A 21,869-nucleotide genomic window follows, 5' to 3' on the forward strand; every position below is an offset into this window, starting at 1 on the left:
GTGGCTCTGCCAGAGCCTTCCAGGGCACTAAGGGTCTTGGATGTGCCAGGGTAGGGGATGCCGACTCACAACTGCAGGGTCCTGAAGGAGCTGCTTGGAGCCTTGGTGAAGAACACTGGGTTGGCGGGGGCGGGGTGGGGGGGGGAGCCCTGCATCTGAAATCCTTACTGTGGGCTCTCCTCTGGGAGACTCTATGAATCTTGTGTTCCCCAAGCCTGGGGAGATGCACTAGGAGGATCCGATGAGCTGAGGGCTGGATTCCAGACCGCTCTGATATCTGGAAATCACACCCCACCTATGCACAAGATAGCACAGATCCTTCTGGGCATGGGGTGTTAATTTTCATAGTGCCCTGGTTGCTCGGGACTCAGGCTGTGCACCTGTCCCAGTGCCCCATGGTATGTTGTCAGAACACTTCCCCTGCCAGCCTCCCTGCTCCCCAGACCCCGCCTCTCAGGAGGCCTGGGCCTCGCATACGCCTTGCTGCTCTTACTCTCTCTGTTCCTGTCCCTCAGCATTTCCCACCGTGTTCTCTGCCCACACTCTTCATCAGCCCTCCAGACTCAGCTCAGCTACCCCATCCTGCCGAGGTCCCCGTGCCCCCAGCCCCAGATGGTTGCTCTCTTCCCCAGGCATTGCACGGTCAGAGCACATCAAGGGGCTCCGAATTGAGAACTCCCGCCTGGAAGTCACCTGTGCGTGCACACTCTAAGCCACTCACTGGCTGTGTCACTTGGACGGTGACCTAAACCCTGCCAGCCTCATTTATTTAATCCATACGATGGGAATAGTAATACTTATCTTGCCTAGTTGTCAAGAGGATGGGAAGGGCCTGGCCTGTTTGGGAAAGGAGTTGTTTCAGGATGCAAACAGTAGCATGTGGGCCTCGAAGCCTGGGAGCCCATGGCGGCCAGGCTTTGGGTCCTCTGAGCCTCCTGCAGCTCCTGGCACATCTCTGGAGGGATGAAGAATGGGGGCCCTGTGCTACGTGCCTCACGGGATACGGCACCCCAGTCCTCTGCCCAGCGTCCCATCCCTCACCATGCCCATTTTGGGGTCTTACTCCAGACATTCCCAGGGTCCCACTCGAAAAAGAGCTCTCCTCTCCCCTTCTTCCCTCATAAGCCAGCCCTGTTTTATTTCTTCCCTACCGTGCCTCACCACCTGACCCAGTACCCGTTCACCTATCCTCTTGGTCACGGACCGGCGTCCCAGCTAGACTGAAAGTTCAGGAGAGGAGGCACCTTTCTCCCGTCTTGGGTCCTGTGCCTCTAGATCCCCCCCCCCCCCCCCCCCCCCCCGAGCCCAGCATCAGCCTGGAACATAATAGCTGCTCAGTTAAACTCCACTGGTAAGAATGAATGGAAAGTCTGTCGCGCCTCAAGCGCCCGGGCTAGTCCCAGGCGCTTCAAAGATCCCTGCCCAACCCGAGCCTTTCGGGCCCTGCCCTCTCCAGCCAGTCTGTCCCCCTCTCCCAGACCCCGTCCTGCCCCCCCCCCCCCCCCCCCGCCCCGGGGTCCCGCGGGGGGGTGGGGCAGGGCGGCCGGCTCTGGCCTCCCCGCTCCGGCTGCGGGAACTAGCGGCCCCGGGGGTGCTGGCTCTCGGGCGGGCGCCGGCCCCGGGCATGCTCAGAGCGCGCAGGTCCGGGCGGCGGCGGCGACGGCGGCGGCGGCGGCGGCGGGGGAGGAGGAGGGAGCGGTCGCCGCCGCCGCCGCCGCCGCCGCCGCCGCCGCCGTGCGCTCGCGGGCCCGGGCGGAGCTGCGCAGTCCTCTCGCAGCTGCGCCAGGACAGCCGGCGCGCCGCCGTGCCCACAAGTTGCCGGCAGCGGAGCGCGGCGCCGCCTCCTCTGCTCGCGGCCCCCCTGCGCCCACCCCGCGGCGGCGGCCGGCTCCGGGACGAACGCCCCCGCGGACGCCGACCCCAGATGTAAAGCGGGGCCGCAGCCCCTCGCCCCCCGCCCCCCACCCCTTGCCCCCGGCGCGATCGAGAGTCTCGCCAGCGTCCCCTCGGCCAAACCCCGGGCTGGAAGATGTGGCAGCCGGCCACCGAGCGCCTGCAGGTAAGGGGCGCCCGCTCGGCCGGCCGGCCGGCCGGGGGCCAGCCTGGAGGAGGAGGTGCCCCGGGCCCGAGGAGCCCGAGGGGGGGGCGCCTGCGCCCCCTTGGCGGGGATTTGCCCGGAGCGGTCGTGGAAGAGCAGGATGCTGTCAGCTTAGCCCGGCGCCGCTGGGCACCCGGCGGGGGCCAGAGGGGGGGACGTTGACCAACGCATCGCTTCGGGCGTTACAACTTTTGGCTTCGGGTGTTTGTGTGCGTGTTGATATGTGGAAGCTTGCACTTTCTGACCAGCAATTTTAGATTGCATTCCGCGGGCACGATTTACTGATCTGGGGTTAGGGTTTTGGCATCCAGATTTTTTTTTTCCCTTCTTTTTTTCTCTCCGGGAAAGACAGAACAAATGATTTGTGGAAACATCCATTTGCCAGTGTAATTTGGAAATATCAAACTTGCTATGACTTGGCCATGGTATGGTATTTATTTTATTTTATTTTATTTTATTTTATTTTATTTTATTTTATTTTATATTTCCGTTTATTTTATATTTTATTTTATTTTCCTGTTTGTTGGTGCTCTCCTTTCATCTCCCCCGAACTTCAGCTCCCCCAGATATTTGAAAATCGAAAGTTAAGTTCAGCTAGGAATAGTTATGCCCTGGGTCATTCCATCAAAAGTTTTTCAGTGCTGTCCACTGAGATGACAGACTGCCTTTAATTTGGATTCTGAAGCCAGGGTGACAGAAAGGGGGTCAAAATGAGAAGGAGGGATGTTTACAGAAAGGCGCTCATCCGGTGACACTTGGGACCCTGGAATTGCCCAGACTGCAAGGTTTGATGACTGCCTTTTGCTCGCAAATATTGCCAAGAGAGAGGGCGGTTACTCTGCCAGATAAAATCCACGGAAACCTGCACTTAAACTTTTGGCAGGCTGAGAGCCACATTGTTTCATAGTAAACTTTGAAGGAATGTTTAAGTGGTAAAATACAGCGCCCTTGGAGGCTGAGCTAGTCGGAACACTTAGTATAGTTGAGGCCAGGAACCCTGGCTGGCTTGGGAGGTTTCTCAATGAAAATGTAAAGCTCCAAATACAAAATGCAGACTGTCCCTTAGGTGCTGGGGGAGGCTAACCTTTGCCATGAGTTTTCGTACTGAGGATTGACCTGCAGAGGGCATTGCATTTAGCAGAAGCAGATGCCCCACAGCCTGTTTCCAAGCCTCCCCGGGTCTTTGGATTTGTGGGGAGTGGGTTCACATGAACAGAACCTGCAACACCAGGCCAGTTCCCCAGGGTCTCAAACAGACGAAACAAGAGAAGAGACCTTTAGTCTTGGCCACAAGGTCGTAGGTGACCGGCCTCTAACCTCCTTGTCTTATTAAGAGAATATCAACATGGAGTCTGAGTGATTGACCAAAGGTAACGTAAATGTATTTCGGCTGTGACACCAGTTACCAGTTGTGCCATTTGAAGTCCCTGTCAGTTCAGGGCATGGCTTCTCTTCTGAAGGAAGGGGTGACCGAGGAGGATGGCGGGCTCCCCGTCCAGGTGATGAGGGTGGCTCTTTAGAAGTCCTTATAGAGATAAGGCCAGACTTCCTTGAGTCAGCTTTTCTGGCCTGGTGTTCTGTACCTCTGTGAAGTTTGTGGGTTTCGTCTCTTGGAGTTCTTTCTGCCGTCCTGTTTCCTTTAAGGTCTCCCTTGTGCTCCGGAGCACGTGACCCTGGGCAGGCGAGAGCTCTGTCTGGCTTGCATTCCGCATGGAGATCGTTCCTTTACTAGAAACGCCCTCCCCGGCTCTTGTGTGAAATTTACACCTGTGTGTTTGGCACGAGCCTGGATTGTTACAGTTGGCTCTTGCCGTGCATTTATTTCATTTTAAAGTGTGCTGTCGAAAGAGCCCGAGGTTTGGGCTTTTGAAAGCCCAGGTAAACATGGCTTAGGCCTGACTAAGATCAAATCACTGTTGGAAGGTACTTCCCGACGTGAGTGAGGCTCAGCTTCATGCTCCCCAAGTTTAAATTAGTAAACAAGCCTGGTTCGCTTGTGAAGGTGCAGCTCAAGCCTTGTGATTATAGTAGCGAGCCAACTGGAGAAAAATCTTCCTATTTGTGGCTTCTTTCCAAATAGCAGCTCGGCTCTTTTTAAAAACACACAATTTGTATGTTTTTACTTTTTGCTTCTGGGGGAGGGAGTTGTTGAGGGTGAGGTGGTGAGTGAGCTGTGCGTAATAATATTTTATTTACATTCCTGGTGGTTATGTTGGTCACGGTCCCTGTTTGCTGTCTGGGATTTTTTCTTCCCCTTGCTGCCCTCGAGGCACCACCGTATAGGAAGGTTGGTTGCTGATTCCTCAGCGGACGGGATGCTTTATCTCGCCCTGATTCTATGGCCGTGGAGACGGTGATGGATGTTGTGCTGGATGGGGCTCCCACTCCTGAATGAAGTCCAAGCGCCACCCTTCTCACACAAACCCTAACCTTCTCGTACGACCTCATTAATTTTTTTTCCTCATTAATTTTTAATGCAAGAATGCAATCTAGATGAGCTGGGGTGAAGAAAATCCTTAAAGGAAGCATTCCCAGAGCTCCCGAATAGGACTAAGGACGAGGGAGCCAATTTATTGTACAAGCACCTAGAAACAAAAGAGGCGAGGGAAGGGAAGAATGGCATTTGTTTCTAAATTGATTTTATGCGTTCCTACTAGGTGATGCCCATTCCAAGAGTCTGTGGCCCTGGCGGTGTGGCAGAACCTTGCTTTGGCCTGACCGTGACCTTCTAGCTAACGTGGGTCTGGCAGCCAGCCTTCTTGGTCAGAACTGACAGCTCTGACCAGGCTTGCTTATCACTATCGGTACTCACTTCTCTGCCAAACAAAATGATGCCGATATTTTCTGCTTTGGGGTGTAGCTGACTGACCCAAATCCAGTAATGGGGCGCAGGGACCTGTTGCCCCGAGCAGGGCTGAGCTGAGCTGAGCTGGATAATTTCTCATTCAGTCACACACACCGCGGCAAGTTCATTTGCTCCCCTGAATGTTAAAACTTCTGTTGCATGCCACTGGAGCCCTGGCTGGGAGTTTCTGCCATTAAAAATAGAATAGGATCAAAAGGAATGTGAAGATTTCAATTGCCACCCCAACTTTTAAAGACGAATAAATATTAATTCTTCCCTTTTCACCTTCTCCACTGCACAGCGGCCTCTTTTTCTTGGAGGGACTCGGGAGAGTTCTACGTTTTTAAAGGAGCGGATCTGAGACAGGCTCCTCCCAGAAAAGCAAAGGGGACTTTTAGGGCTAGGGTATTGGTTTTTTAAAAGAGATGAGATTACTTCCGGCCTTGATATTTTACAACTTGCATGGGCTTCTGAGTTGCCTCAATTGTTGGCTGGGCCAGATCCCTTAGAAATGACAGACTCACGCAGGCAGGAGTACAGACACGTTTAGCCACAGGCAGGTGTGTTTTCCCAGAGCATATATGTCTCCAGTGAGCTACCAGATACATTTGTCTGCAGGCCAGGAGAGGAGGAGAGCAGGAGAAAGACGACTGGAGACGGAGCTCGAAACAAAGGAGGCCAACAGATCCTTGCCTGTGGTGGACTTATTACAAGGACAGAGTGGAATGTGATAGTAGGAATGTTTGAGAAGCAAGTCCCGGCAAATTCTAAGTGTGGAGTCTGTGCGACTGTCTTCTCGTGAGGCGATCCATCAGGGTTCCAATTTCCTCATTTGCCTGTCTTCCCTGAGACTGAAATTTCTCCATGGCAGACCCAGGAAATACGGAACTCCTATCCGTAAAGCTCACTCTTGGCTTCTCAGCCTGGATCATTTTCTGCCTCTCACTACTTTCCTTTTTACTCTCATTTTGTCCAATGGCTGAGCATTAGCACCTTTAAAGCAGGGTGAAATGAGGAAGGATCGGAAGAAAACCAGATCCTGCCCTCTTTCGTTGCTGGTTAAACTTTGGGCTGGCAGAGAGGTTCATGTAAATAGAGCTTAAGTTTTATTGGAGGTAAAACTTGGCAGATTTTAGGAGGTAAGATTATGTTGCCCTTTCTCTGCCTTGCCTTATCTGATAGATTTCACCCTCACTTGGACTGTAGATTGTTCTAGACTTATTTCTCTACTTCTCTCTTTTCATCACTTCTCAGTGATGGAAGAACTGTCTAGAACGTCAGCTGGAGAGCGTTAGGCCAGGCCCGCCAGGCAGAGAGCAAACTTTGGCAAATATGACACTTTTCCGGGCAGACCACATTGACGAAAGATACACAGAGCAAGGAAGGAACGGGCAATGGCTCGTTTTTAGGAAGCACGTGTTGTGCGTGTGGCACGGGGCTGGGGGTTTTATTTGAATCATCTACTTCATTTACCTTCCATAGCCACTTTTATCCCCATTTTATAGTTAAAAAACCGAAATCCAAAGAGGTTAAACGATTTGGTCAGGGAAGGGTGGCTAGAAACGAGCTGAGCTGGAATTCCAACCAGGTGGTTTGGCTTCAGAGCTTGCTTCTTAACCACTTTTCTGTAGTACGAATGGATAAGACAAAGTAGGATGCTTTATTTTATTTTTGTGAATGCGTATTTATTTTTGAGAGAGAGAGAAAGAGCGCGAGCTGGGGAGGGCCAGAGAGGGAGACACAGAATCCGAAGCAGGCTCCAGGCTCTGAGCTGTCAGCACAGAGCCCAAAGCAGGGCTCGAACCCACGAACTGCGAGATCAGGACCCGAGCCGAAGTCGGACGCTTAACCGACTGTGTCACCCAGCAGTTTGCTTTAGATGTGCTGGTGCTGTTGTCTATTAATAAATGGAATGGCAACAGTGGCAGGGTGAGTGGCTCAGAGAGGCTGCTTTCGTATCTCTTGTGGTTGCCTGGGCTGACCAGGGCTCCCCTCATTTGGTGGCCCTCATCTTGGGGGAAGTAAGCTGTTATGTCATACTTGAGCCGAGATTCCCAGGTGCCATTTAGAAGTCTCTTCAACTGGAACACATGGCATTTATCCACACTAGAGACCTTGAGAGCTGGTCACCCAGCCTGATCTTGTCTGAAGTCCTTCCACGTTTAGACCAAAAATGGGGGGAAGGGAGGAAGGAGGTTGGGGAGTTCGGGAGCATTTTCTTGGAAATAAGGGATAGCTGCTCTTAGCGAGGCACGGGTTTCTCACCAAATTGGTTTTAGATTTTGCGATTCTTTTCACCCCTTTTAGATGAGTTGAGTACAAAGCGTTGGGCGTCATTGTTTTTAAGGAAACATTGGAGTTGTTAATCTGAGGTCTTTCAGGAGCAGAATGTTAGCTTTACATCATTGGGTCTTTCTTTGGGTTTGTCAACAAACTGTCCCCCAAGTGACTTGCAAAATGTCAGCCTTGGAAAAAACTCTCTGCCCCCTGGTTACCCATTGCCTAATTGGGCTGTTTCTTGTTGACTGTACTGGGTTATCTGGGGCTGTTAGGCAACTTGCGCGTTTTGTTTGATGTTCCGGATTGGCTCTCTCCTCCCCGCTCCCTTTACACTGACTCCATCCTACTATGTGAATTAGTCCTGTAGACTGGATCCTGGAAGAGTCCATCCCGGATGGCCCCAAGGCGACTGGGGATCAGGCTGCCTTCCACAGGGCTTTCCAAAATAGCAAATAGCGGCAATTCAGGGAGTCGTTAGTGGTCAGCAAATAAAACTAGTCCAGCAACACTCAGTAACACCACAGTGTGCTTCGCTCGGCCCCCTTGGGCACAGATCTGAACGCAGGCTTTGTTGAAGTAGAGAAGGAAGAAATAGATGAGGTCTTTGTCCAAAGACCTCCTTGGAGTTCAGTGGAATTAGTTGCTATCATTTTATGTTAAAAAAGAGTTTTGATCCCAGTGTAGCTGCCAACCAGTGACACAGCATCAGAGTATTCACTAAGTCCAAACCCTCAGGCCAAGAACTGGAAAGGGACGGTCTCAGGAATAAGGCACAGACTTGTTTCGTGACCTTGGGCCTATTTCGGTGCTTCCAGAGTCTCATGACCTGGCTCACCTAGTGCTCGTGTCACTTGGGTCCCTCACTTTGTTGAGGTCATCTTCCCCATGTCTGATGGCCCAGACCTCCTCCTTCTCCCCTCAGCTGTTGCCGCTGAAGTCTTATTTTGATAAGGGAGATTCCAATAGCAAGAAAAACACCACCTCCCTCTGTTTGTTGAAGCTTATACACCAGTTGAGTCTTTTTATCAGGGTGAGCCCTATATCCAGTGACTGGTGTCCTTACAAGGAGAGATTTGAAGGCACAGAGGAGGCATAGGAGAGAAAGCTGTGTGAAGACGGGCGGAGAATGGAGTTCTGCTGTCACAAGCCAAGGATTGCTAAGGATTCTGGCAGCCATCAAAAGCTAGAAGAATCAAGACTGTGTTCTTAGAACCTTTGCAGGAACCGTGACCCTGCCGCCATCTTGATTTGGGACTTCCAGCCTCTGGAAGCGTGAGAGAATACATTTCTATTGTCTTAAGCCCCCCAATCTATAGTAATTTGTTATAGCAGCCATCATAAACTAATACAGTGATAACACCATGTTGCTCTTGACCATGTTCTCTGTATTTCTGAAAGTCTAGGGATGCCCGACTCTCATAAACTGGGATGAAATGAATGTGTCTATATAGCATGCTCTTTTTATACCGAGTGTGTGACTTTATTTGCGGTGGATTCAAAGAAAATGAAAACAGACGTTATAAAACAACGAAATTACTGCTTCTTCCTCCCTCGTCTGCTTCTGGTCAACATCCTAGGAAAGGTGGCAAACGGGGGCTGTGTTGCTAAAGGGAGCACGTCTGGAAAATACAATAAATGTGCTTCAAGAGGTAGTTAACGTTGGTCATGACAATTACGGGATGTGAAAAGTAGTTGCTTTTAGGCGGATCTCAGCGGTACTTTTCCAGGCAGGCGGAGACCAAGGGAAGGCTGGGGTTTTATGCTCAAAACAATCCAGATCGTCAGAGTGTCTGCAGGGTCTCCAACAGGGGCAAGTGTGGGTTGACTTTAGAGTCCGTTCGTGGCAGCCTCAGATTATTGTCTGGTTGATTGTTTGCATCCGGTTAGACATCGTGGTTTGTTTTCGCTTTTCACTTGGTAATTGTAAACATTATTAAAAAAAAAAAAAACCTGTTTCGATTGCGGAGCTCACTTTTTTTTTTTTTCAACATTTTTTTTTTTTTTTTTTTTTTATTTTTGGGACAGAGAGAGACAGAGCATGAACGGGGGAGGGGCAGAGAGAGAGGGAGACACAGAATCGGAAACAGGCTCCAGGCTCCGAGCCATCAGCCCAGAGCCCGACGCGGGGCTCGAACTCACGGACCGTGAGATCGTGACCTGGCTGAAGTCGGACGCTTAACCGACTGCGCCACCCAGGCGCCCCTGCGGAGCTCACTTTTAAGACAAAAAGTTGAGCGTCATGAGGAGTCATCATGCTTGCTTTCCTGGGCTAGCTCCTCTTTATTTTATTTTATTAAAGAAAAAGTTTTTTTTTTTTCTTAAGTTTATTTATATTGAGAGAGGGGAGAGAGAGAGAGAGAGAGAGCAAGGGAGGGACAGAGAGAGAGGCAGGGAGAGAACCGCAAACAGACTCTATGCCACCAGCACAGAGCCCGATGCAGGGCTCGAACTCACAAACTGTGAGATCATGACCTGAGACGAAACTAAAAATAAGACACACTTGACCGACTGAGCTGCCCAGGCGCTCCTGGCTCTTCTTTTCGATGCAGCAGCTATGGCAGCAGAGACACTTGCAAGCCTGCCGAGGGCAAGGAGCCTGGGTTAGAGCCTCTCCAGTTGTAAAATGCTGTTTTCCCTTTCATTCTGTTCCTCAGGAAGGAGTGAATACTGCACATGGGGAAGGGAGGGGAGAGGAGAGCTGCCGCTGAGAAAGAGCCTCCTTCGTTGTCATCCTGACAATAGTCCCACTGGTCTTGATCCCTTGTCCTGGTCCCTTGGAGACCCCGTCCCTGCCTCACAGCTTCTTTGTTAATTGTGGGTCTGAGGATAAACACACAGCTTCCTCGGGCTCAGGTGCCTTTCCATCAGGAACCGGCTGGCACTTCCCAGGTGTGTGTCACACCCCTGTGTACAAGCCACCCATGATGTGGGATAGCGGAGACAGCCGTCCACACTCTGAGTCTCCAGTAGATATTCCCTGGGAACCGAGCTGCGGGCCGGGGGGCCATGGTGCCGACAGGTGGCTCTTCTGCGTTGGGCCTGAAATTCTTGGTAGCCTAGTGCCTTAGTTTCCTAGCGCTGCCACAAGCTGGGCGTCCTAAGCAACAGGAATTTGTTGTTGTCTCACCCATCTGGAGGCTGGGGGTCTAAAATCAAGGGGTCGGCAGGTTTGGCTTCTTCCGAGGCGGAGAATCTGTTCCATGCCTCCCTCCTAGCTTCTGGTGGTTTTCTGGAAATCTTAGATGTCCCTTGGCTTGCTGGCAGGATCCCCAGGTTGCACCTGGCGTTCTCCCTGTGTGTGTCCCTGTACCTAAATTTCTGCTTTGCAGAAGGGCGCCAGCCACGTTAGATCAGGGGCCCGCCCTCCTCTGGTCCAGCTCATCTTAACCAATTACATCTGCAATGCCTGTTTCTAAGGTCACATTCTGAGGCGTGGGGGTTTAGGATTGCAGCATATGAATCTTTGGAGAGGCACGATTCAGCCCATAACACCTACTTTCGAATTTTCTTTTGAGTATCCTCCGTGCGCCAATATATTTCTCCCTGCTTGAACCAACCACAGGGGTGGGCGGGGGGGTGGGGGGGAAGCAATGAAAATTTTTTTCCAGATGGTGGTGCAGATGTGAAATGGAGTCGCATATCTGCTATACGTCATGGCTACTGTTTTATATTAGGTTTGACTAAAAAATTACAAAACAATATCTGCTTAGGGTAACAGGGTAACAAATCAGACAGCTTAGAAGTGTGTTAAGTTAATAAGCTTGTCCGTTTCTCTGTTCCCAAGTCTATCCATGAAGGAAACTCATATAACCTGTCTGGTAATGATTTTTCCACAACTTTGTCCAGGTTTTTGCAAAAATATACAAATGAATAGGTGCAGATTTAGGTCTTTCTCATGTATTTCAATTATATATATATACGTATATATATACATATATATATATACACACATATATATACGTATATATATATGTATATATATATATATACATGTATATATATATTTGTGGTCTTATATATGTATATTATTGAAATATATTTGTGGTTTTATATATATTATTGAAATACATGCATATTTAGGTCTTTTTATGTATTTCAATAATATATATATTTGTTTATAGAATAAAAATAATGATATATATTTGTGTATATACACACACATATATATATATATATATACATATATATATATAAATATAAAACCATGAATGTTGTTTGCTTTACAAACCATCCATGGTTCTGCTTTCCATGGTTTCAATTACTTGCAGGCTGGCAACTACAGTCCAGAAACACACGATCCTTCTTCTGACAGATCATTAGAAGGTCAGTAGTTGCCCAAGGTTACATGACGATGCTGACATCATTTGCCTTATTACAAGAAGAAGGATGAGTACAGGATAATAAGGTATTTTTAGAGACAGAGAGAGACCACATTCCCTTAACTTCAGTGACAGTATATTGCGATAATTGTTCTATTTTACTATCGGTGATTGTTGTTCATCTCTTACTGTGCCTAACTTACAAGTTAAAATTTGTCCTAGGTATGTATGCGTGGGAAAAAACATAGCATATAGGGGGTTTGGTACTCTCTGCGGTTTCCGACATTCACTGGGGGTCTTGGAACATATTCCCTATGGATGTTGTGGGGGGTTACTGTACATGTAGGTCCAACTCATTCTTCTTAAGTATCTGCATAGAATTTGTGGTGCAGTTGGGACCACAGGTGGTTCCGTCCTCTCTCTGTCAGGGCTTGTCCGGGGGCGTGTCCATCTTCTTTCCTTGTTCTCGTGCAGGCAGTACTGTTTTAACTCTCTGGGCACATCCTTACATACGTGTGGTTCTATTTCTTTAGACCGGACCGGAGGCATTGGATGTGTGCAAATGTTATGTTTTAGCGGCTGTTAACGAAGGCCTTTTTTGAGAATTCTGCTTTTGGATCAGAAGTGTGTGCTATCCTGGTAAAGGTGCAAAGGTTGCTGGAGAAAGGATAGTCTTTTCAACAAATGATGCGAGGGCAATTGGATATCTGCGTACAACCCCCCGACTTTGATCCTGGCATCATACATCTGGTGTATAGAAACTCACAATTCATCACAGGCCTAAACGCAAAGCCTTAAAACTGGGAAGCTTGCAGACAAAGGCAGTAGATCTTTGTAACTTTTTATGCATCAGTATAAACATTCCTAAAATCAAGGTAATGAATGGTCCATCACAGCCCGAAGTTTCTTTGGACTGGGCAAAGATTTCTTAGAACAATAGCAAAAAAGTGATCCATAAAAGGAAAACGTGATTACATTGGACTTCATCAAAATAAAACCTTTTGCTCTTTAAGCAATAAAGACAAGAGAATGACTAGATGAGACACAGAGTGGGAGAAGATACTTGCAAATCTGTGGGAAAGGACTTGTGTCCCGGATATCAAGATAGTGGATAAGATGATAAACACCCCAATTAAAAAAAAAAAAAAAAAGCAAACGATGTGAACAAAGAAGTTATATGGACAGGAAATAAGCACAGGAAGCTGTTGAACATCATTAATCATCAAGAAAATGCAAATTAAAACCACTGTGAGATATCACTACATACCTATAGCATAGCTAAAAGTAAAGAGGGGCGCCTGGGTGGCTCAGTAGGTTAAGTGTCCGACTTCAGCTCAGGTCACGATCTCATGGTCTGGGAGTTCGAGCCCCACGTCGGGCTCTGGGCTGACGGCTCAGAGCCTGGAGCCTGCTTCCGATTCTGTGTCTCCCTCTCTCTCTGCCCCTCCCCTGTTCATGCTCTGTCTCTCTCTGTCTCAAAAATAAATAAACGTTAAAAAAAAAATTAAAAAACAAATAAAAGTAAAGAGACTTCAAGCATACCTTGTGTTGGTGAGGATGTGGATGAACTGGAGTGCTTAGTCCTGGTGGGGATGGAAAGTGATGGAAAGCACATTAGCGGATCTGAGAATCGGATGGGGGGACAGATTTTGAAAAGGCTTGAACAAGGGGTTGGGAGTGATGGATGTGTTCAACATCTTGATTATGGTGATGGTTTCATGGGCTTCTACATAGGTCAAGGCTTTGGAAATTACGCAGTGTATTACATGTTGACTATCCCTATAGGAAGGTGTCTGGGGCACCTGGGTGGCTCAGTCGGTTAAGCTTCCGACTTCGGCTCAGGTCATGATCTCACAGTTTGTGAGTTCGAGCCCCGTGTTGGGCTCTGTGCTGACAGCTTGGAGCCTGGAGCCTGCTTCAGACTTTCTCTGCCCCTCTCTCTGCCCCTTCCCCACTCACCCTCTGTCTCTCTCTCAAAAATACATAAACATTAAAAAAATTAAAAAAAAAAGAAAGGTGTTCAAACAAGGGTATATGAAGTAGTCATTGTATGGCAGGCACGTGCTAGGTGTTGGGGAAACTAACAATACACGGTTTCTGTCCTCACTTCTGTCAGTGCTCTGTAGCCTTCACATCCTTTTCACTGGCATGTAAATAACAAACTGTATTTTTCTTAGAGTTCCGTTCGCTCCTTTAAATACGTTCCTTTATTTAGTCCTCGAGATGGCATGTTTCATCCATCTCTGTTTGCCTAAGGATCCTAAGTTGTAACTAATAGTTGAACAAGAGAAGAAATCGCACCCAAAGGGTAGATGATTCAGGTTGGTGCCTTGGTGTTCCATCCGTCATTCAGGATGGCTCCTTTCTTGTTGTTGCTTTTGGTGGTGTTTCTTGCTTCTTTCCAGCCTGCCCAGAGGGGCTCAGTCCTCAGAGGCCTTTTTTGCCCTATGTGCCAACACCTGGCTCCGACCCTAGTGGCCAGTAGACTCGGGATTGTGCTGTTGAATGGGTACATTTTGTGGGTTGTGGCTCCATGACTGGATGGGCCACCTTCCTGATATTCCTCCTCTTGCGATAGAAAACAGAATACATCACGCAAAACCATGGGTGGGTCTTGTTTCCAGTTTACAGATGTGATGTGCCTAGCACATGGAGGGTCGAGATTTCTTATGGAATAATTCTTTTTCTCATGAGTATGGCAACTCAGAAATTTACACAGCACATAGCAGCTTCACCCATGGCCACTGAACTTTAGAATGCTATTGAGAAGCATTCACAAAAATAATCTTAATCTAGTTTACAAACATTTTTTTTTCTTTTCAAGGAGGAAAACTTAAGGCACTTGCCTCGATACCTTTTATTTATTTATTTTTTTCATTTTATTTGTTTGAGAGAAAGAGAGATAGTGCTCGTGTGAGAGCGAGGGAGGGGCAGAGAGAGAAGGAGAGAGAGAATCCCGAGCATGCTCCACCCTGTCAACGCAGAGCCTGACACGGGGCTCGATCCCACAAACCATGAGATCGTGACCTGGGCTAAAATCAAGAGTCAGACGCTTGACTGACTGGGCCACTCAGGCGCCCCAAGACCGTGGGGTTTTTAATCAGGCACGCGTGGAAATAAATCTTGGCTGCCTCACTTATTAGAGGTTACTTCCAGGGCCTCTGATCTGTATCCTCAACTTCAAAATGGGGGTGATGACATTTAGCTCTTGACTCTTCGTTGAGGTATGGAATATGCAAGCTTAGCATGGTAACTGGCACGTTAATGGGAGTCAGTAAATACGAATTTCTTCCCCTCCTTTGGTTTCCATAGCCGCATAGCATTTTAGGGCTAGATGGATAATAGAGTTTTGGTGTTTCTCAAAGTGTGTTCCATGGAGCATGAGTTTATTTAGTGAGTCTTGCCACAAAGGGTTCAGTTGGGGGAAGCAGTGGGTGACAGAAACTGAGTCTGGTTTGTCGCAGGATGACTTTTAACCTTTCAGGTGCCAGTGGCCCGTGAATTTCCACGTGAGGGGGGAAGGGAAGCCAGCCCTTCGTGAAGGAACATCCCGCAGCCCAGAGCACTTCCGTAAAGAACTTGATCTCCTTTAAGTTGACAAACGGGGGGCCTGAGGCTTGGCTGTCGCGTCCCAAAATGTTTCCTTTGGCACCTTCCGTGTATATAAACACTTTACAAATTAGTTTCCAGGATTGAAAAATTAGAGGAATTTATAAGGAAATCTGGACTTTCTGATGCTCTTGGAAAGTGGGAGGTTCAAACCACAGTGGGTTCCGATATGGTGACCAGCGGCCAGCGCTGCTCCACGTGGACGGGAGGTGGCTTCTCACTTGTCCCAGGCCTTAAAGAGCAGGCATCACTAAGTCACGTAAGCCGATGGGCCTGTGGGCACTGGGGCTGGGGACCCTGCTCCTTCGTTTGGCTGGTGGGAAATCTAAATCCAAAGCTCATAGAGTCCTTGGAACCAGGAAAAGATTCTCGGTCTTCTGACTTTTAAAGGCCAATGTGCTAGAAAGTTTTGTGACTGCAGTTATTTGCTTAGCATCCTCCGTTGTTCTGCCAGCACAACTCAGGGGGCCCACCTTCAGGTGTCAGTTCTTCTCCCCTCTTTTCCCGGAGCGGGGTGCCAGCGTCTTCGCGATGGGAGGGGGGACGCACCGTTGCCCCTTCTCTCCAGGGCACAGAGAAGCATGGGAACCGGAAGTGTCCTTGCCCATGGCATCTGCTGATCTTGAACATGGTGGGGGGGGTGGGGGGGGAAGGGCGTCCAGGCAGAAGTGGGAGGCGTCTCTGCCTCTTCACCAAACCCAGGTCACCGTTTCCTACGTTTCCCATGTCAGGCAAGTGGAAACTTCTCATTGGTACGGTATTGGCTCATTTTGAGCATTTTTACTGCCAAACATTGGAACAGATTGCTTCCAAAAAGGGGGGAATTTAGAGGAAGGAGAATGGTTTTTAACTTAATGGCTTTTAACATTTTCCTCACAGGTTATTGGCCTCTGAAGAACCGTTCAGATGCTATTTCAGGAAACCCAACGTGAAAGACATCTTTCATGGTGATAGCACCTTGATATTTAAGAATTCCTGTTGCCACCAAAAGAAGGAAAAGACACACAAAAAAAACCCCAAACCCAAAAAACAAAAAACCCAAACACCCCCAAACCACTCAAAATCACACTGTAGATGTTTTCTGATCCTCTTAGGAAGATCAAATATTCTGATTTTCCTTACCTTCCCAGATATTCTGCTGTTCCCCTTAGCTCTGCCCATTCTTGCAGAATTAGGAGATTCTGATGATTTTTAGCATCAAAAGTACATGGAATTAACCAGAAAGTGGCTTTACCTATAAACTGATGGATTAGACCTCTCACGCTCAACCAATCTCCTTGGTTCGTGATGGCATAAATGCTGTGTATGTCCCAGTTTCTCTGTCTAGTTACTCATTCCTCTGTCTGGTTAGGTTTGAGACAGTTCCCTGTTGTTCCTTGATAACTATTCTGAAAATTATCCTACATTATAATCAGACTCCAGAGTAGGGTTATTATTTATCTATCCAGCCTTCTAGCTGATCAAATTTAATATTTTTTGCCACAGCCACTTTTAAAACCAGAAATTCATCTGAAATAGTTTCTGCTGCCTGAAGTTAACTCTGCACTAGCAAGAAAGGAAAGAGATGATGCTGGCTGCAGAACAGAAGACCCCTGGCCAATCTAAAACCTCAGCAAATACAATTATGTATTAGATTCTTATGCAGTTCTGAAAGGATTAGTTTTTGGTTCGTAAAGAAAGAAATCTAAATGCTTTTGAAGTAGTTTTCAGTAAAAGCTCGAAATACCGCTCATGCATTCAAACAAGGTTGAACTAAAACCCCACAAATAACAATCAAATAATGAAGGGTTTAGTTGTACCTGAAAACCTAGGATAGCTACTGTAACTAGCCTGAAACTTTCAGCTCTGAGCTTCCTGGCAGCCTAAGTAAGAAGAGAAACATGATGAATTACTTAGCCCTCATTATCTAATAAAAGAATGTCCATCAGCTCATCTGGAGCCCCAAGTGTTTCCCTAAATTGAAGACCCTAGAGATTACCATGGGGTTCTTTTTTAAAAAAAAATTACTTATTTTAGAGAGAAAGAGACAGAGCGAGAGAGCAAGCTAGAGAGAAGGGCAGAGGGAGAGAGAGAGAGAGAAAGGCACGGCTCAATCCTACAGCTCTAGGATCATGACCTGAGCCCAAAATCAAGAATTGGGTGCTCAACTGACTGAGCCACCCAGGTGCCCCACTGTGGGGTTCTCTGTATGGAACATTTGCAACAGACTCTTGGGTGATAATATTAATTGTAGGTTTTGACAAAGTTGCCTCTAAAAGTCGAAAAAATAAACAGTTTAGTAGGGATGCTAAGACGGTTTATGTAGCGGTTGAAGTGGACATCTGTGAGTTTTTTCTGCCCAGCTTCATTTCCCATCTTCTGGTAACAGCACCCTGATCACGTTTTTGGGAATTCTTCTCCCTGTCCTGTGGGCGGGGGACTGTCAGTGTGTCACCTTCTAGCTGTGGCATCCACGTGTCCCCCTAGTATCTAAGTTAATAAGACACTTTCTCCCTAAAGTTGGGATCCTGAGCAGGGTGGCAAAAGGCTGAAAGTCACCAGAACTGATTATTTTGAGCACTGAGACCTGCAGTCCTGCTGCATAGACCCCAGGAGCTTCTTCTTCTTCTTCTTTTTTTTTTTTTAATTTTTTTAACATTTATTTACTTTTTGAGACAGAGAAAGAGCATGAACAGGGGAGGGTCAGAGAAAGAGGGAGACACAGAATCTGAAACAGGCTCCAGGCTCCAGGCTGTCAGCACAGAGCCTGACGCGGGGCTCAAACTCACGGACCGTGAGATCATGACCTGAGCCGAAGTCGGACGCTTAACCGACTGAGCCACCCAGGCGCCCCAGCCCCAGGAGCTTCTTGATCCCCATCCTTTCTGAGCTTGGTCCTTCCTTCCTCCTTTCAATTTGATGTCACTCTGATAGTTTGTTTTTTTCTTCTCATGGGAGCTGGAGTTGTTGTCTCCTGCTTGCAACCACAAACTCTGATTGCTACACAGGAAGAATTTTCCTTGAACCCTCTGATGCTCAGCCTTCAAATTTTGTGTGACAACACACGTTGTGTGGAACAGAGCTCGTGGGCAGAGAAAAGCGAGGCAGCCAGGCTGGAAGGGTCTCCGGGATACGGACCTGAGGGTCATGGCCGCGCACACATCCTTCCTTATGGGAACACTTCCCTCGTCCACTGTGTGCGTGCTCCACTGGGAGACGAAGAAAGGGTGCGAACATCTTCCCCCCTGGAATTTTTTGTGCACACAGCCTTACGTTCCTGAACAAAAAGAATCCTCATTATCCCACAGCCCTGGCCTGCGGCTTTCATGCTCTGGCCCCATCGCCGGAGAATGATTTTTGTCCTCGTTGTTTATCACGGTGTAGTCCTGCTGTTGGCATCTGCTATAAATCTTCAGGTTTTTGTAACTTGGATGCCGCTCTCACCTTTCTGCCAAATCTCTGTCCTGAAAAAGTGGCCTATCATTTTAAGTAATGATGCTTTTACTACATCCAACACAAATAAAGTACTTTTGGTGCACGTTATAAAATGAATCCCCTCTTGTCTCCGGGTCTGGGGTAGAAACAGTATCAGGGATGCGTACAGCCGTTGGGGCCAAAATAGCCAAAAAGACACAGTCCCAGGCTGTCTGAGTCTTAGTTCTCGAGAAATATCTGTAGTTGTTGGTTAAAAATGTGAATGGCTCCGTAAGTTCACTCTAGGACAGTGTGGGCTCTCTAGCCCAGAAAGTTAAATACGTCCAGTGTTGGCAGCCTTGACCTTCTGGGTGGAGAATGTAGTTCACTAGTCTTCAAGACCTGCTTTGCCACTTTGATTTAATACGAGGCGGAAATCTTCAAAACAAAGCTCTGTGAATCCAGGAAGGTTCATCTGGCATCAGTCAGCTGGGGCATCCTCCCGCCCCCTTCTCCACCCCACCCCCTTGTCTTTTCTCTAGGAGCTTGATGCTTTGTAGAAAATGGCTTTGCGAAAGTGCAAATTTGGGAGAGTGTTGTGTAACGAAAGAAAATTCAAATTAGTATTCTCCCGTGGGAATCCTCTTGGGGAAATTGAAATTATAGTCAAATATTCACATATAGAGTACAGCCAATATCTGTTTTAGGATGTTGACAGACTGAGCGATACAGCTCAGTGGTTTTTCTGGAAGTCAGGTGGTCTAGAGAATGAAGAGTGCAGAGTCTAAGAAACCGACCAATTGGTGTTTCTTTCTCTCTGTTGTGTTAATGGTAAGTAGTACAAACACGGTGCTGATCTCTTTAACTCCTTGGCCCAGAGAACTGGCGTTTTTCTTCATAACATAATTTAATGCTCTCGTTGAACAGAGGCTGGCCCGTGAGGTATGTGTGTGTGCTCTGAACAGGAGGGGACTGTGCTGGCAGGGTACCTAGGAGCAGGGCGAGCATTCAGTGAAAACTTGGAGGCAGTCTTTTGGAAATAAAACTTAATTTGCAGGGCTCTCTACATGTAAGGTAGACCTGCTTTGCAATTTGGGGCCATATCTGTGTTTTCTCCACCACCCCCCCCCCCCCCCCCAGCCCCGGCCCCTCTCCCGTTCTTTCTTTTCTCCTCCTTTCCTCAATGAATGGGAGTGAAGTTCATTCCACTCCTGAATTTCTCTGAACTCTCTTTGCTACCTGCTATACCTCTCAGACATTTTATTTACAGCTTTCCCAAGGGGCAACGGCCCCCTCTCCTTTCTCCCATTTTCCTTTTCAGCGGCTGGAGGCCAGAAGTCACAGCTACATTGGACAAAACCAAATTTGACAGTTGCTTCAAAGCCATTGGTTTTTGGGGCCTTTTAAAAAATTCTTTCTTTTCTTCTCACTTTTCTTTTTGTTTTGGCTTATGGTTAAGACGGCATAATCTTTGCCTTAGATGCTCACAAAACTCATTTCTTGGGTTGTAGATGAAGAGGACAAATGGATTCATTTTGATCCAGGGACTGGAAGAAATTGACAAACTGTTGATTGCTTGTAAAATGCACTTTAAAAAGTCTCTCTTGGAACTTAGCAGATGCCTGCTTTCCTTATGTTAAGAAGCTGATGCTGTTTATCATTTTTATTTCAATCACTGGCCCCTCTAAATAGGAAATTTAACTTTGATTTGAAGCTATTAATGCCTGCTGGTAAATAAGAAAATGCGTGATAGAGCAAATTATTTTTCATCTCTTGCATTTCTATGGGCATCTTAGACTCAGGGGAATTTTTATGTAGCATAACAATTTCATAAGTGTTAACATGTTTTTTTAAACTTCACATTATAAATAGGAGCAGAAGCCTGCTTCAGAAATTTAAAACTGGATTAAAGTTGGCCAAAGCAGAAGGCAAAGTCATGGCTCTGTTACAACTTACATCCTTGGGGTTCTGGGTAGTCTATCGACTATGCAATCGATTCAAATAAAATGCTCTTACTATGGATTAATACTTTTTGATGTATGGATCTTGGAACTTGAAAGGGTCATGGAATTTTTTTTAAAGGTATCTGTGAACCCTATGTGCATTTCCTATGGACCAAAAATGTATACCTTGCAAATACATCAAATATTTTTCAAACCTTGTGTGCTTTATTGAAAGAAATATTTATTTAAAATTATTATTGATTCATTGTGACTTTTGGACTTTATGCCTATTTTTAAGTACTGAATATCAAAGTACAGTTTGTGGGTCAGCAGCATTTTGGGCTTAAAAGGAATTGTGGCACTTGAAAGAAGTGGGGACCATAGATTTGATTAATGCTGATTACAGGGGTGAAGGTCAAAGTACACTGACTTTGGTAGATTTGCAGGCTGCTTCCTTCCCCCATGTCCCTTTCTTAAAAACTCTCCTTTCCTTTTTTTTTTTTTTTAAGTGTTCATTATTTTTGAGAAAGAGAGAGAGAGAGAGCGCAAGCAGGGGAGGGTCAGACAGGGAGACACAGAATCCAAAGCAGGCTCCAGGTTCAGAGCCCTATGCGGGGCTTGAACCCACAGACTACGACATCACGACCTGAGCCGGAGTCGGACGCCCAACCGACTGAGCCACCCAGGTGCCCCTTAAAAGCTTCACTTTCAACAAATGTCATGGAGCTTTTGCTTTTGGGTGAGGAGCCAAACTAAATTATAAGGTGGGTCTAAAGAAGTGGTTCCCGTGCTCAAGAAGGCTTCAGTCAGTTAAATATGAAGTAGATTGCTGTTATCACAGAGGAAACTTCCATCCTAAGACCGTGGAGGGCCAAAGAGGAGAGCCTTTGTAATCTGTGCCCTTTTACTAGGAGCTCGAAAGCTTCCCCTCGCGTCCTACCCGGGGAGATGCTCATGTTTCAGGGATGAGGACTATGCGTGGCCATGTATTGGTTGGGAGAACAGAGTATTTTAATTGGGCGGGGCTTTGAGCCAAATTGAGTCAGAGTTCTGTTATCAAGGTCAAAGGGAAAAATGGCAGCCCCACGCCCGCTCTACCACAGGTGCTGAATTGGCAATAATGGCAGATGCAGGCACTACCGGTCTCCCAGATTTTGTGAGTTTCTTTATTTGCTACAGAATACTTCCTGCTCCCCCCACTCCCCACTCCCCCCGCCCCCCACCCCCCCAAGCCTCCCCCCCCCCCCCCAGGCCTGGCGCTGTCCTGTTGAAATTGACACAGTCCTCTGACGCGAACAATCCGTTGATGCCTGTCTGACCTGGTCTCAGATGGTTTTCCAGCCCATCTTTCAATACAAGCATGTTGTGCAATGGCATGTGTT

The 21,869-nt window shown here is 47.5% G+C and overlaps 1 protein-coding gene across 2 annotated transcripts in view; it reads left to right on the top strand.

Moving 5' to 3' along the window:
• Window positions 1–1,927: 1,927 nt before the first annotated feature.
• The window catches only part of PID1 (phosphotyrosine interaction domain containing 1), a 229,573-nt gene continuing 209,631 nt past the window's right edge, over window positions 1,928–21,869 (top strand). Inside the window, exon 1 of one of the 2 annotated variants that reach the window (XM_058702343.1) lies at window positions 1,928–2,059. In XM_058702343.1, coding sequence (XP_058558326.1) covers window positions 2,030–2,059 — 30 coding nt within the window. In that variant the 5' untranslated portion in view covers window positions 1,928–2,029. The remainder of the gene's footprint in view (window positions 2,060–21,869) is intronic. The other variant, XM_058702359.1, reaches the window with a different exon arrangement.

Source organism: Neofelis nebulosa, chromosome 2 (assembly GCF_028018385.1).
Source record: "Neofelis nebulosa isolate mNeoNeb1 chromosome 2, mNeoNeb1.pri, whole genome shotgun sequence".
Taxonomy (NCBI): Eukaryota; Metazoa; Chordata; class Mammalia; order Carnivora; family Felidae; genus Neofelis; species Neofelis nebulosa.